Source organism: Drosophila tropicalis, unplaced genomic scaffold, assembly GCF_018151085.1.
Source record: "Drosophila tropicalis isolate 14030-0801.00 unplaced genomic scaffold, ASM1815108v1 contig_393, whole genome shotgun sequence".
In the NCBI taxonomy this organism is placed as follows: Eukaryota; Metazoa; Arthropoda; class Insecta; order Diptera; family Drosophilidae; genus Drosophila; species Drosophila tropicalis.
The window spans coordinates 4094973-4110209 of record NW_027172855.1 but is presented as its reverse complement, the minus strand read 5'-3'; the positions used below and the strand labels follow the sequence as shown (position 1 = coordinate 4110209).

The window sequence follows — 15237 nt, the reverse complement described above, 5'->3', positions numbered from 1 at the left end:
TTATATTTTGCCATTTGAATGCTGTCTATTTGTATACGACTATAAAAAGTGTTTGTTATGTTAAAATCAAGTTTTATATTCTAAATAGCAGGGGCGGTATTATCCATAGGTAAACGAGTAAGGAATAAATTGCCATATAGAATGTGTTGACTAAAAAATTAAAAGGCAAATTGCACTTTATGTTCTATCGACCTAAAGAAATACGTTTTACCTCTGACACTATATATTCTGAAGTAGGAATTAGGTCACGGGCTTCACTTTGTTCGCCCGCCCCTTTGCCGAAATCTATGCTCTGTTCCATCCCTGATCGCTCTTTACATATATATATATCAAACATGCACAACATTGGCATTCCTTTTCATATCTGTTTGACTTTTTTACTGCCCATCCTCCGTAGTACGACACTGGTGACACATTTTTTGGCAGCTAACTCTGAGTAACTGAAGTTAGGATTTGTTGTTCCGCAGCCAACGAAATTTATTGTTACAGATTGCCAAAAAAAAAAAGAAACAGAGAAGATAGAAGTGAACAACTGAGAGGGGGATGAAAAGTAGTAGCATGTAGTCTGGAGACAAGAATATGCAATAGGGAAACTAAATTTCCGGTGCTAGTCCATAAAGTAACGCAAAAAAAAAAAATGGGGAAAGGAGGAAACCAGGAAAACAGGACGGGAATAAATTCAAGCTAGATAAGTCACTGAACAGAGTGGGTAAAAAGTGAGCCAATAATTTGGCACCAAATGACACTTAACGATTCCTCAGTCACATCTATCCTCGCCCTCATTTCCGACACAGTCTCCATACCCACAGTCATCCTCACTAGCAAATTCATTTTGTCGACGCTTCCGTCGTTTCGAGGCGATTATAAAAGCTCTGAAAGCTCTTGACCTGGCCTTTCTACCAATCCGCCAATAACATCGAATCAATTTTGAACAATGGTACAAGTTCCATATCATTTTGTTCCAATATTTCTTCAAATAATATATATTGTCGGTGGCTCGGATGATGTACCAGAAAATGGCAACACTTAACGCTGTGGTCACCACACCCAGCAGCCAATACTCAAATATCCATCGCAGGCAATCCCCAATCCCCACCAGCCAAAGTATTTCCACTGTCAAAGCATAGATTACTCGCTCCAGGCCGCACCAGATAATCACAGTTCCGATCTCGGCCAGAAAAATGGATGCCACAATTTCAATGATCACTCGCCAAAAGTTTGCCATGTGCATGAAGCGTTCCGGATATAAATCGAGGTCCGACAGGTAGCAAATCGTAGACAATAGAAAGAGCCAACTAGCCAGACTGGGAGCCGGTGAACATTTATCTTCGGGTTGGCTTAGAAAGAATGTGAAACCCAGCAATTGGCAAAGAAATGCGACCCAAAGAGCTATTCCCTTAACCATTGTAAAAATGTGCTCTATGTAAATTTAGTAAATTTAAAAAATTAATAGACAGAAAATGCCACAGCACATACTGAGAAATTCACAAAAATGTTCATAAATATAATTTTAATAATCTTTAATCTTGAACAAAATTGTTTTAATGAAAATTTAAACAGAAGTTCACCTGACTTAAGCAATGATTTCTATCAATTCCTTGGACTTTTTTTAGAGCTTGTATGAAACCTTATAAATTTATAAAATATAAATATAAATATCAATACACTCAAAAACTCAAACTTTATAGCAATTTGGGATTGGTAATGAAAGCAAAAAAGTTGTAATGTTAAACGATCCATAAAGACAATTTGATGTACATCCTTGCAGAGAGTATAGTAGACTGTTTTTAAGTCTTGCACTTTCTCGAAATCGGACTAAATAGCCAACTATATAGAACACTCAAAAGATGTAAAACACATTTGTAGACAAATATTCAGTATGTGATTTTTTATTTGTTCGCAAGAGAAAGATGAGGCCTTATGCGACTTCGAACATGTCAACTTAAATGTTCGACTAAATTTATTTATAAAGTTATAGCGGAAGAAGAAAAAGTTGATTCGTATGCCTATCTGTAATATCTGACGATTATATTCATAAACTTTATCCAACTAAAAGAATTTAATTTCAAATTACAGCGATTCCAGCATAAATTTACTGTCAAAAGGATGCAGTCATGCGGTTTATATGGTTAAATGACACCATTAATTAATTAGCTAGTTACAGTCAAAAACGAGATATATTTTGTCATGCGTTGCAATTAATTAATTAATGTTTGTCAAGTCACATAAAGCAAATCTACAGTTTGATATGTACTGTGCGAGAAATTAGCTTCCCTGACACAATCGCCCACTAATAGACTCGCCATTTGTCAGCCTATCTAAAATCACTAGACAAGGACTAAAACCAAAGAGCACACAAAAAAGTGCCAACAAATTAACATAACATTTACCGCAATTAATCAAAATGAAGTCCCCTTGGTCATGTCAATGAACCGCATGAGCAGGCCATCTAACCTCCCCATTTTGAGAAGAATAAAAGTGATGTCAAGGTCTGTCCGCCCCCGTCAAATGAAAGGTATGCTAACAACTCGACCCGGTCGGAGCAGCCATCTAGGACCATGGCAGACAAATTATCGTTTTACCTGGATATCTTGGTATCCCACAGTGAACTTGAATCTATCAAATACAGGTTGTGTGGGCGATGGGTTCGGTGGGTGGTTCAGGTTTTGGTTTTGGTAAAGTGAAAATATCTGAAAGTGACAGGATAAGATAGAGAAGAGTAAGCAGTGCGAAGGTAGGAGAGAAAAAGTGAAAGTATGACAAAAGGACCATGGATGGAATGCCTAGACACTGTGCTCCTTATTATGATGAAAAAGAGAATTGAAAGATTTAAAAATCTACTTTTCTGTAAGAATAAGAAAGGCAAGTAGTTATTCATAGAAACCCAGTGACTAGCCATGAAAAAGAATAAAAGTTGCCACAATTTTTAGAGAGGAGTACTCCTGGCAAGAGTTTTTTAGATAAATCCAGCATCAATATGGAACACAATCGGTCTATATGGGATCTTTCATAGATGACCTAACCTAATCTCCAAATGCAAACCAGAATAGCTTATCACTTACTGTCAAAAAATGCTAGAATATACCAAGAAGACATTAAGGATTCAGTTAATTTGCAATCTTTCCTGGTTTAATCGGTTCAAACCACTAACTACAGCGATTAACACTAAAGTTTGTAGTTAAATTCGTTGAATGGCCTTCATTTTTATGCGACAATATGTGGCGCAATGGAATCACTGTGCACACCCACGTCCATAGAGACAGACACGTGGTTAAATGTGGCCGTGTGACCCTCTTCAGGCTTGTTGATCGCACCCTTCGTGTCCTTAGCCAACAGCTGTCTATTTAAAAATTGATTTGTTGTTATTTACATGCGACATTATTTATCTAAAATCTTTTTTCTCTCGTTTCTCCTCTATTCGTCATGCTTTTCTTCTTTTTTTCTCTCTCTCTCTCTCTGTCTCTCTCTAGGCATTAACATTGTCGGCCAGATAATTGGGTTGCTCCTATAGTTGCCTCTACTGGCTGTGCGTTGTTGTTGTTGTTCTTGGTGCTGTCGAAAATCCAATTTGTAAGTGTCAGTGACAGTTTTAGGCGATGTTGCTTTACCTTTTCCCCGGCCTTCCACTTCCTCCCATTCTGTTGGCTACCCATTTTTTTTTATTGACGTTTTCTCCATTGAACCGAAAATCACAGTTGATTTTGCATGCAACAAGTGAAAGTGTTGGCTTGAATTTGGGGGGAAGGAGCTGAACCCCACAATGACTTTTGTTTGTCGGTAACACTGATGTATTTATTTCTTTAAATGTGACGAAGAAGGGAGTCTTTTTTTTTGTGTATGTGGCGTATAATTGAATTCATTCATGTAGAAAAATCAATCAGCAAGTTTTAACCTTTTTTTTTTTTGCGCAATATTCAAATGGGATTTGAGCTTGCAATAGGTGAGGACTTCTATTGAATTTCTTAAGTTTAAATTCAGACTATTGAAGCTCTTTAGTGTTAATGAGGGAATGCAACAAATTGTTGGTATTTTACACATATTTTGCACTTGCTTAGTTTGCAGCATCTGCTGCCAGAAGTAATTGCTTCATTAATGCCTGGAGTTTAACTATGGAATGCCAGCAAGGATGGAGAAAGAGAAGAGATAAGCCCCTTAAGGACACTTCACTTGCACCTCTGCCACTCATTAGTACCCTCCACCACAACCTTTTGTTAGCTTAGACCAGCCATAGTTGTAGTCTGTGTCTGACCAGCATGCCATCTCTTTATCCTTTTCCTTGCTTGCCTCGCTATGCCGCATTTTGTTGCTGCTCATGAGCGTGTTAAATGCAAATGTCGTGGACCATCATTGCAACATGGAAAATGGAAAATGTTTATAAATTATGCAAGGTGTTTTTCGGGCCAGAACCATCTGCTGTCATCCTTTGGACCAAAAAACATCCTTGAGTTGGGAGGAAGGAAGTGTCTCGTTTGTTTTGTTGCCCCTTGTTTTGGTTGCTGTTGTTGTTTTTGCTCCTAATAGCTGCAAGCACATTGACTTTTGTTTGTCTTTCTGTGGTCTCTTACCGCAAATATAGTAACTACATATATACCAGAGTGTGAGATTATGGTCATTGTTGTCTAAAAAGGGTTGGTGGGCAGTTGTCGGAAGAGACTGCGGGTTTTATTTTACATGTCAAAAGTGATTATTCTAAAGGAATGCGAACGAGACTGTGTTTACCAACTAATGGCTTTATTTTTGTAGATTGCAGTAATTCATCATTGTAATTGGTTTCTTTCGGCAAATCGGGAGAGATATTTGAGCAAATGGAGTCAAAATGAATACACTTAGCAGTATTTTGTGTTGAAAAAAAGATTCGAAGGGGTCTATTGTAGCCTACACACAAAGATCGGTCTTCAAAGATTAAAGAGACCATTTCCCTGTGTGAATGCCATATGAAGCCATTTGAAAAATCTCAGATTCTTAAGTTAAGATTTTAACATAAACTTTCAAGATTAAGCAAAGTTAGTACTGTAAATATGCAAAGTTAAGCAGACGATTTTCCAAAAGTGTGTGAAAATAGAATTTACAATTTTACCACAAAAACCATTTCAATTTCTTCCGCTCATCATCCTTTGATGTTGCTGGTTGGGGATTGTTTTCTTGACTGCATTTAAATTAATGCAAATGCGGAATGATAGGATGCAAGTGCAGCTGCCGTCTGCAGGCTGCATTTAAAATGTATGCAATGACAATTAGCGTGATTTTCCGCAGAGTCGTTGGTGATGGAAACCAAGGGCTATGCGGCGTATGCGCAATTTGCAAACGACAGGCAAAAAAGGAAACAAAAAGAAAACACAAAAAACAGAGACATCAGCTAAAACAAAAACAAATCGTCAACTGTCGCCGGCCTGTCCACATTTTGTATGCGAAGCCAAAGAAAACACAACATGGAATATTCTGATCACTGAATAAATGCGTCGACTTTATATGCACTCTATATGGTTATTAGTACGTATATTGATCTCTTTGCCTAGAACTAACAATTAACTTAACTTTTGTTACTTATTGCTATTTTTCCTGCCTTTTATTAAGTGTGAAGTCGTTTGCCTAGGACTTCGATATTTAGAGACTTAGACTTAACATGTTACACCCTTGCCCTGAGGAAACAGGGTACACAAATGCACGAATTCAATTTGTCTCCTGAGGTCGCCAGGAAGCGGAACTGATGGTTAGGGTTGAGAAATGCTGGGTGGTCTCCGCTTTTGACAAGTCGGTAGCGAACTCACGTAAAAACGACGAGCGCATGTACGGCACAGTTCCGGGTCCCGGTTTTGTTTCTTTTATTGTTGTTGCTGTTGTCGCACAACACGTGTATGCAACTTGCAGCAAAGGATGATAGAGAACTTTGTTGCTATTATAACCAAATCGTTTAAGAAAGAGCATATTGGACTGTTCTATGGATTGGAATAAAATCAAATGTATTTACGGCACAAACTCATGGCTAAGACATGTTCTGGCATCTGTTTTTGACACCCTTTCTTGAGTTAAGAAACGTTTTAACAGGGTATCGCATAGTCCACATTTTATGGCACACATATTTATTTCACTATCTGCTGCATCTGTCAGTGTCGCTTGTAAGGCGAAACAGCAGAAAGTTGGTTGCATGTTTAACTCACTAAAATAAAAAAGACCGAGCAAAAAATGCAAACTCGTTTAATGGCAAAGTTTCAATACCCTTGCCATTAGGAAACTTAAACAATGTTTTCCAAATTTGGCACTAGATTAAATAGCGTGAGAAGTTAAACTAAATTTTGTTTTCGATGCATATAAGTTAACAAAAGAAAAATGTTTCTTAACTTAACCTGATTAGCATCAAAAGGATATGAAGCATTTGAAAATCTTTCCCCATACTTTCGATACAATTTAAGTTTATAACATTATTTCGACTTAAAATTAAAGACAAAGACCTTTATCTAAAGGATTGGAAACAAGTCAAAAGTTATTTAAATTTAGATGCTATAAATCAAGTATAATTTTTTTATGTGGATCCACTTACAAAATGGTCAAATTGAAGTTAAGTTTTCTTTTAATGGCTATTTCCTGCCATTATCTGAGGTCAAGATTAAAAAACGAAGTTTAAATAAGCTGCTTTACAAATGATATTGAAGAATGTTAGAGCCATTTGAAAGGGTATACAAAATGGCAAGTTAGCAGGTAAAAGGTGAAACTTTTCATGGCTAAACATTTATACGCACGATTTGACAAGTCAAGATTGCTGTTGGCTGGATGGCAACCGGGCGAATTGGTTGCTTGGTTTAAGCCTGGTTGCCTGGTAGTCCGATGGGTGTGTTACCCACTTCTTTCTCTGGCAAAACATTCGCACATCGTATACGGCTTACAAAAGAGCGCCCCCAAAAACGGAAGTTAGGTTACCTTTTATGCTAGACGTGTTCGTATTTGTCTATGTAGTCTGTGGATGGGTGTGTGTGTGTGTGTGAATGGGTGGGTGGGTGTTTTGTGTGTTTGGGTCTACTGTTGGATGTGCATGTTTGTGTAATGAGTGTGAAAAGTTCATTAAAGTTGCACGTGCGAAATTATATGAAATTTTAAGTGCATGAGTTGGCCTTAGTCACATGGGCAGGAAAAGCATGTTGTTTGCAATTAATTGCCATGTCTCATAAAAGTCATTATTTACTTAAATAAGCGAGTTATTATTTTGCTAATTGAATGCGCCTTTGAAATAAAAATAAGAAAGAAATCATTTAATTGTATTCAAAACAATACAATTGACCCGTTGGAGAATAATTCTTCAAAATAAAAGTATGAGAGGTAAGAGAACGAACCCTTATGCTAATCCATCGTATTTTAATTTATTATTATTCTTTTTTAATATACACAGTATCCTTTTCATTTTGCAAAGATTATTTTTTAATAACAAGGACACAATAAAAGTAGTTTATAATAGATAAAGATATTAAAAAAAAAAAACCCAGTATTTTTAATACAAAGTAAAAGTTTTTGAACTTTCAATTCGAAACGATGAAAAAATGATGAAATTTTAATGGGTTTGCAGCTAGACACATTTGCACAAATTGCAATTGAGAGTGAAAGAACAGACTAAGTCTGAGACTGAGACTACCAAAATGTCCCCACTCCATTAATATAGAGAGGTGTGTCCTTAGTTAAAGTTAGCTCGAGCATAAAATATTTTATTGCCAATATAAATCTTGTTTGTGGCAAAACCAAAAATAGAAAAGGAAAGATGAAAGAATTGGGAAAAAGGGGTCACAAACCAAATGCTCTACAAGCCAAAGCCAGACCATCACAATGCCAGTCAGAGTTTCTTTCTCTATTCACTTCAAGCTGAGACGTACTCTTACTTCATTGATGTTTTTATCGGCAGCCAAAACCTCAATTCTCCGACCAAAAACCAAAATAAAAAAAATAAATTCGATTTAACTTAATCGAATCTGAGTGTGATTCAATTCTCCAATATGTCGCAAATGCCAAAAGCCAGACAGAAACAGGGCAAGGGACATGGAGACAGTCGGAAGAAATTGGCAATAAAAACATTGATAACAATTGAAAAATGGTTAAGTAAATGTGAAAATCGTGTTTTAAATGTTTTATCAACGTCAGATGTCTCGTTCTGGCTGCTCAGCCTAAATTCTCCTCTCTCATTCTCTCTATCTCTAGCTCAAGGACATTTCACTGTGAAAAGTGAAAAACTGTTTGACACTTTGGCATTTATCAAGCTCAGAACGAATATATTTAATTTGTTTGTTGCTTTTTCCAAAACTAATTGAAATGCATTCACGAAAAATTCAAAATGTCAGGGCTGTGAAAGGAGAGAGATTCAAGCAGGCTTATTTAGGCCTTTCGGCAGGGAGGAAAAAGTGTTAAGACTTTTGAAATTTTATTTTTAGCCAAAGGAAAACTTCATCTATTTAATTTCTGGCTTAGCATTTCATATGCATGTCAGAAAAAGTGTGGGTGTTTGGGAAACACATCCTCGATGGTTCACAAGGACTACAGCATACAAGTCAGAAAATCTGTAGGAAGGAGTTGATTTCAAAAAATTGAAAAAAAAAAGTACCAAACTGTCTGCCAGATTCTCTGAGAGGAAAACGAAAGTACTAATGAAGTAAATGTACATTAGGAAGATGGACGACCTTGTCCAGAATGCCTGTGCATTGATTTCTAATTATAGGCAAATATCAAAGAGTAAGTGAAATGCAAGACGAAATGATAGATAGGCTTAAGGATAATCCCTTTACTACTGCCACAGATTTCTGATATTGTTGGGAAAGGCCCAGCTTTTTGAGTTTTGTTGAGCTCTCAACTAACGTCATTATCTCAAGTTATGAATCCATGTTTAGAATAACAGAAAAAGAATTTAGTATTGGTATTATTATTTCTAAAACACGAAGAAAAAGTGCTTAATCCCTTTTTCAAAGTGATTGTATATTGAAATCCGTTTTTCATTTTGTATAAGAATCATTTCCGATAACAAATTACATAAGATTGTTAAGTTATCTAAATTTCAAAACAAGAATGGTTCGACTAATTTTAATATGAAGCATTAGTAAAGGAAGTCGTACTATATTATGCAATGTATGCTAAAGTCAGGACCCATAAAACTGAATAAAGAATATCTCGTTTGATTATAATTAGATTTTTTTCTTTAAAGGGTATGAAGTTGGCGACTAGAGAAATGAGTTTATTATTATATTTGTCTCTTTAAAAAAATTTTAAAAATGGTTAATCACCTTGGTTCTAGTGTATCTATTTTTCTCTACTTACAGACGAAAGCTTATAAAAAGCTTTGAAAACTAGTTCAACGATCGGTAGAAAAAACTTTTAGTTGATGACGTCTTTATCTTGTTAAAAATATATAGAAATCTGCTCGGTATCGAATCTAAAATACCCCCTATCAATCAGACCAAAATAAAATGAATTAATTTTTTTTAATTTTTTTGATCGGTGGAATGAATAAAAAATAATCAAAAGATCAGAAAAATTGGTTTAAAATATAAAAACTCACAAATTTCCTAAAAGCCAAATTTTAATAATATTCAAAAAAATGGCTTATAGTTTTATGAATGAAAAAATTTGGTCAAATATTTCCCAATTTTTGGGCGAAATTGCATCATAAGGCTTTTACGTTCATCAACACTTTATGCAGGTAATACAGACCCATGATAAGATAATTAATTGAAGGGAGTCAGTCGTGTAGCCGACTTTGGAATACCATGCACAAAATAAAACAAATATTTTTAAGTTTTAATAACAAATGTTTGTAAGTGTGTTTACTTAGAAACCTGTTGATATCCTGCATCCTCCGCCCTGTTTGTTTCTGTTGTTAATGACATTTAATAATTGCTTTATTTAATTTGCTTAGTTAAAAAATTGCAAGAATATTCAATTTGTAGATGTTTAAAAGATGCTTGCTTACTGTACATACCACACGAGTCAAAATCCTTTATCTTAGTGTTCGTAAAGACGGTCGAACTAGCGGACGGTCAGGGGTAGATCGAATCGAACAAGAATATATGTACATATATATAATAATATGTATATGTAAATACAAATATATCGGGTCGAAAAAGATTCCTTCTGCCTGTTACATATATTTAGGCGACCCTAATATACCATAAAACCCTTATGGGAGCAAGCTATAAAAAACAAACGCGGGGAATATATATGTTTATTTTGTAAACAAATGTTCGTGTGTGTGTAAAAATGTTTGACAAGCTTTCGCACAGCTTTTGTATGTTAAATTAATAGATTAATAACAATTGCCGACCAGTCTAGCTTTGGAACTATGACAAAAATGTTGAAAACAAGCCGTATTCTCTCCGTTCTGCAAACGTCAAAGGCAGCAATACCTGTCCTGTGCTGTCAGTCATTTGTAGGTTAAAGTTATGGCAAAAACAATGTTCCAAAACTTATTTCACTTAACTTAATTTCAGCGGTGCCAAACTAATACAGCGAGTGCCCTGGCCCGGGACGATAGTGAATGGCAGCAGGCAAGGCCATTCGATGAAATTCCCCGGATCAATCCTCTTGAGCTGATTCGGAAAATGATGTTACCTGGTGGCAAATATAAAAACAAAGATATAATACAAATGACAATGGCCATGCGTGAAGATTACGGAGATATATTTATAATGCCAGCAATGTTCGGAAGACCTGACCTACTGACCACCCACAATCCAAATGATTTTGAGGTTGTCTTCCGAAATGAGGGCGTCTGGCCAACTCGTGCGGGCAATGAGACGCTTCTCTATCATCGGGAACACTACAGCAAAAACTTTTTTGAGGGCGTAGAAGGACTTTTACCAACGCAGGGTAAGAAATGGGGAGATTTTCGATCCATTGTGAATCCGGTGTTAATGCAACCGAAAAATGTGAGGCTATACTACAAAAAAATGTCATTAGTGAACCAAGACTTTGTGGAGTGGTAAGCTAATATGTCTTAGAAATATAATTTTTTGCATTACACATTCTATCTTTTCCAGTATCAAGGCCATACGTGATCCCAAAACTTTGGAGGCTCCAGAAGATTTCTTGGATTATATTAACCGATGGACCCTGGAGTCAGTGTCTGTCGTGGCCTTGGACAAACAACTTGGCTTGTTAAGAAAATCTGGAAAGGACGACCAAGCCATGCTTCTCTTCAGAAGTCTAGATGACTTTTTTGACTTAACAGCTGATTTTGAGATGAAACCCTCCCTCTGGCGATATATAAATACACCCAAGCTGAAGAGATTGATGAAGTCATTGGATAACATTCAAAATACAACGTTGTCATTCGTAGACGAGGCTGTTAAACGTTTGGAAGAGGAAACTAAGCAGGGTGTTGTTAGGTCAGAGAGTGAGCAAAGTGCTTTGGAAAAATTGCTTAAAATCGATAAGAAAGTAGCCACAGTCATGGCCATGGATATGTTAATGGCCGGTGTAGATACTGTAAGATTTGAAAAACATTTTCAGAGAGAAGCGAATTGACATTGATCTCATTTCACAGACTTCGAGCACATTCACAGCAGCCTTGTTGACGTTGGCGAAAAATCCGGAGGTGCAAGAAAAACTCCGGGAAGAGGTCAGACAAGTGCTGCCCCATAAGGATTCCGAATTCACAGAGGCCACCATGAAGAATGTGCCATATTTGCGTGCCTGCATCAAGGAATCACAACGTGTCTACCCGTTGATTATCGGCAATATGCGAACTTCTGCAAAGGACTGTGTACTCAGTGGTTATAGAGTTCCATCTAATACTGTGGTTACTATGATTTCATTATCTCACCTCATAAGTGAAAAGTATTTCCCACGTGCATCAGAGTTTCTACCTGAACGTTGGCTCCGTCCTGTCGATGGAGATGCGGCTAATTCCCTGAAATTGACATATCCATTTGTGTTCTTGCCCTTTGGCTTCGGGCCGCGCATGTGCGTGGGCAAACGCATTGTCGACATGGAACTGGAGTTGGGTCTCGCTCGTTTGATCCGCAACTTCAAAGTCGAATTCAATCATCCCACCGAGAATGCATTCCGTGCTTCACTTATCAATGTCCCAAATATTCCACTTAAGTTTAAATTTACAGACTTATCAGATTAACAATAAATAATAAGAACTCCAACTGATAATTTGTTGTAATAAGAATTTCTAGTACTCCAAAAAATATAACTGATTGGAAGGGTTTTTATTGTTATACACAGATTGAGAAGTGTTCGAAAGCTTTTTTGAATTGTTTTTGCTTGTTCTGTTAATTGAGGAAAAAGCTCAAAACAAAAACATTGAAGGTCAAAGTGATCGGCATGATCTAACTATAGTTACTGTTGATTCTTTCATTGTTATGCCAACGAAGCAGGTCCAAAAAACAGAAAAATAACCTAAAAAAAACAGTCAAAAAGCAGAGGCTAGGCTGACTTTGGTCGTGCGGAAATTTCTATACCCTTTCATTGCATTGGTTCTATGTTAGTTTTCCTTTACCTACCCCAAAACAAAGTTTTATCTAAAATGTTGAATTTCCGAAAAAAAAATGGCCCATAAACTATGCTTGGAACAATGCGATGAAGGAATCCTAAAGGATATATCTTGATAAAGATCGCGTGACTATATCATATAGCTCCCATAGAAACGATAGGTGGAAAACAGTGACTATAATCAATATCTTCGTTATTTCCTATGATTGTAGGCCATTCTTTCGCAAACATAAGCCTTTTTACTAAAAAGTTTTTAGATAAAACGTTCTTCCACATTGATGGCTAGTAGGTAAGGAAAGAGTTACCAAAAAAGTTGCAAGGGTATACAAACTTTGACGCGGTCGAAGTTAACCCCGGCCCTCTGGTTTTAAATTAATCAATAAGGGAAAAAAAGTGATCGATATTGACCAAGAGCCAAAATTTTTTCTAAATTTTTATTGAAACTTGCATCAGGCTTATATGAGTTACAGATATTGGAATATCATTCAATTAACATGATAAGATAATTTGTTATTCTACACAAATGTTTGTGAATGTTCCCAATCGGAATTTTGCAGATTACTTCATCGCTTACGTAAGGCTTACTAAGTAGGGGAGAGTGGGGTTAATCTTCGCATTTTGTTTTAATTCTTCATATATCCTGATCGGGAGTTCGTATCCTCTCATATAAGCACTTAAATGAAAGGTTAATTCGTTAATTATATCGGTTTTCCGAGCATAAGCGGGGCAAAGTGGCGCATCGGCCTTTTTACAAGTTTCTTATATAGAATAAGGCGATTTTTTGAAAAGAATCAAAATATAGTTAATATTAAAATATTTGTTTTATAAAAAAAAACTTTTTGTACCACCAACAATGTTGATTGATTTGGACTTTCATTTATGATTGTTGATTTCATCGTTTGTATGGTAGCTATATGATATAGTATTCTGATCCGTCTGATTCTAACATCTGTACTGCTTTTATCAATAACTAGTTTATATATCTGACTTTTATTCAAATATAGTTATGATTTTAAAAAGCCATATTTAAATTTTTACTAGTGCGCCAATTTGCCCCACCTTTAGTTTTTGCATTTTAAACTAAAAATTTTAAAACTGTGTGAATTTAAAAAAAAAAAACCAATTGCACACCATAAGTTAATACATGTCGGAACCTGTTTCAGTTAACATCGACCAAAGTTAAAAATTTAATCAATGTTTTTAAATCCATTTCTTGTCGAAAAAAATTGATTTTTGAGGTTACAAATTACATAATCCCAAAAATTTCGGATACCACGGATTGGATACGTCTAAGTTTATTATCCAAATATACCCTACCAAAATGCGACCTTAGGACACTTATCACCTTTTGGATCGTGCTATTATATTTCAAAATAACCCCACTCTCCCCTACACATTTTTTTACGGATTGTGGACAGTTTGATGGTTTTTTCTATCAAATTGTCGTTTTGTCTATGAATTTATGGGAAAAAGCTTAAAAAAATAAAACCCCGAGCGTTAGGTAAATTATGCTCTTATAATAATTATTCTTGATTATTTTATTGTGTCTGGAATCTTTTTTAACAGTGTTTAGTCTCAGGAGTATAATCTAATTACACCGAGATGGAATATTTATTATGGGCAGGGTGCTCTTTGATTCAAAGAAGACGAAAAATAATGAATTAATACCTAATTAAAATTTATGTTTTTCATACACCGATTTCATTTTACTTATATATTGTGGAAGATATTAAAAACTGTTTTTGTATTGGGACTTGGCTCTGGGAATCTAGCTTAAGCTAAAATAGCCTGTTACTATTTTCTCAGTTAAAAATTAGTGTCCCTACTTGACTAACAAGGTGTCATTATCTCTAATAAGTAACTAGATTAAAGTTAATTGTTGAAAATGTTTCCTTGTCGGTTTCAACAAGATTGTTTTGTATTAATAAACCCACTTGATGGCTGAAATCTGGAAAACATGAACTTCATCTTTAGACTCCACCCACTCCACATTGACGAAACAAGGTGCTCTCCAGTATGGAGCATGTTTTAAGTCTTTTGTTATTGTTATCAGGCAAATAGGCTGACTTACAACCTCCGCCTTTGTGTTGTCTACTGCATGTACAAACAATTTAATGCCCAGGATAACAAGGCAGGATACACAGACATAGACATAGATATATGAAGAAATACATACACACCCACATAAGCACACACAGGGCGCTCTCCAAGGAGGAGGACACGCGCCAAGTCGCATGCCTTGAGCATTGCCCAAGCTCATGTCCAGGGAATAACCATCTCCACGTGCACTTTTGCTATGAGAATCTGTGTGTTAGTCTCCTGTAAATGCAATTTCTGTCATTTTTAATGGTTTTATAAATTGCACACAAGTCCGGGGTCGCCTTATATATACACTAACCCCTAGATATACTCTATATATAAGTATAAATGTGTATACATAGATGGAGACAGAAAACGACAAAGTCACTATAGTGTTAGTAGTAGTAGTTGGCCAGTAAAGCTATGGCCACTTCTTGACTGTGCTATCATCCAGTGCTTGTTCTTGCTCTTGACTCTTTACTAAGGCATTAGTCGTAGGTATTAAGTTTGTTTGTTCTTTTAATGATTGGATAAGACCTTTCGTAGTCTCTTTGACCATGAGGATGATGAGTATGCCTGCAAACATGGCAGGTAATGGCAATTTGTGAGTCGCTTTGTGTTTAATTCTGATTATCCCAATTATTGCTGAGACATCATATGAATGGGCATAGAGAATGGGAACTGGAAGAGGAT

The 15237-nt window shown here is 36.1% G+C and overlaps 2 protein-coding genes across 2 annotated transcripts; one reads left to right on the top strand and one right to left on the bottom strand.

Annotated features, from left to right (window-relative positions):
- Window positions 1-409: 409 nt before the first annotated feature.
- LOC137573005 (uncharacterized) lies at window positions 410-1481 on the bottom strand. The gene has a single exon (XM_068284867.1). The coding sequence runs from the start codon at window positions 1403-1405 to the stop codon at window positions 758-760; it is 648 nt and encodes a 215-aa protein (XP_068140968.1). The 5' UTR covers window positions 1406-1481; the 3' UTR covers window positions 410-757.
- An 8820-nt stretch (window positions 1482-10301) lies between these two features.
- Window positions 10302-12199, top strand: LOC137572705 (probable cytochrome P450 12a4, mitochondrial). Its single transcript, XM_068284482.1, has 4 exons — window positions 10302-10393; window positions 10455-10945; window positions 11004-11451; window positions 11510-12199. The coding sequence occupies exons 1-4, from the start codon at window positions 10307-10309 to the stop codon at window positions 12095-12097; spliced, it is 1614 nt and encodes a 537-aa protein (XP_068140583.1). The 5' UTR covers window positions 10302-10306; the 3' UTR covers window positions 12098-12199.
- Window positions 12200-15237: the final 3038 nt, after the last annotated feature.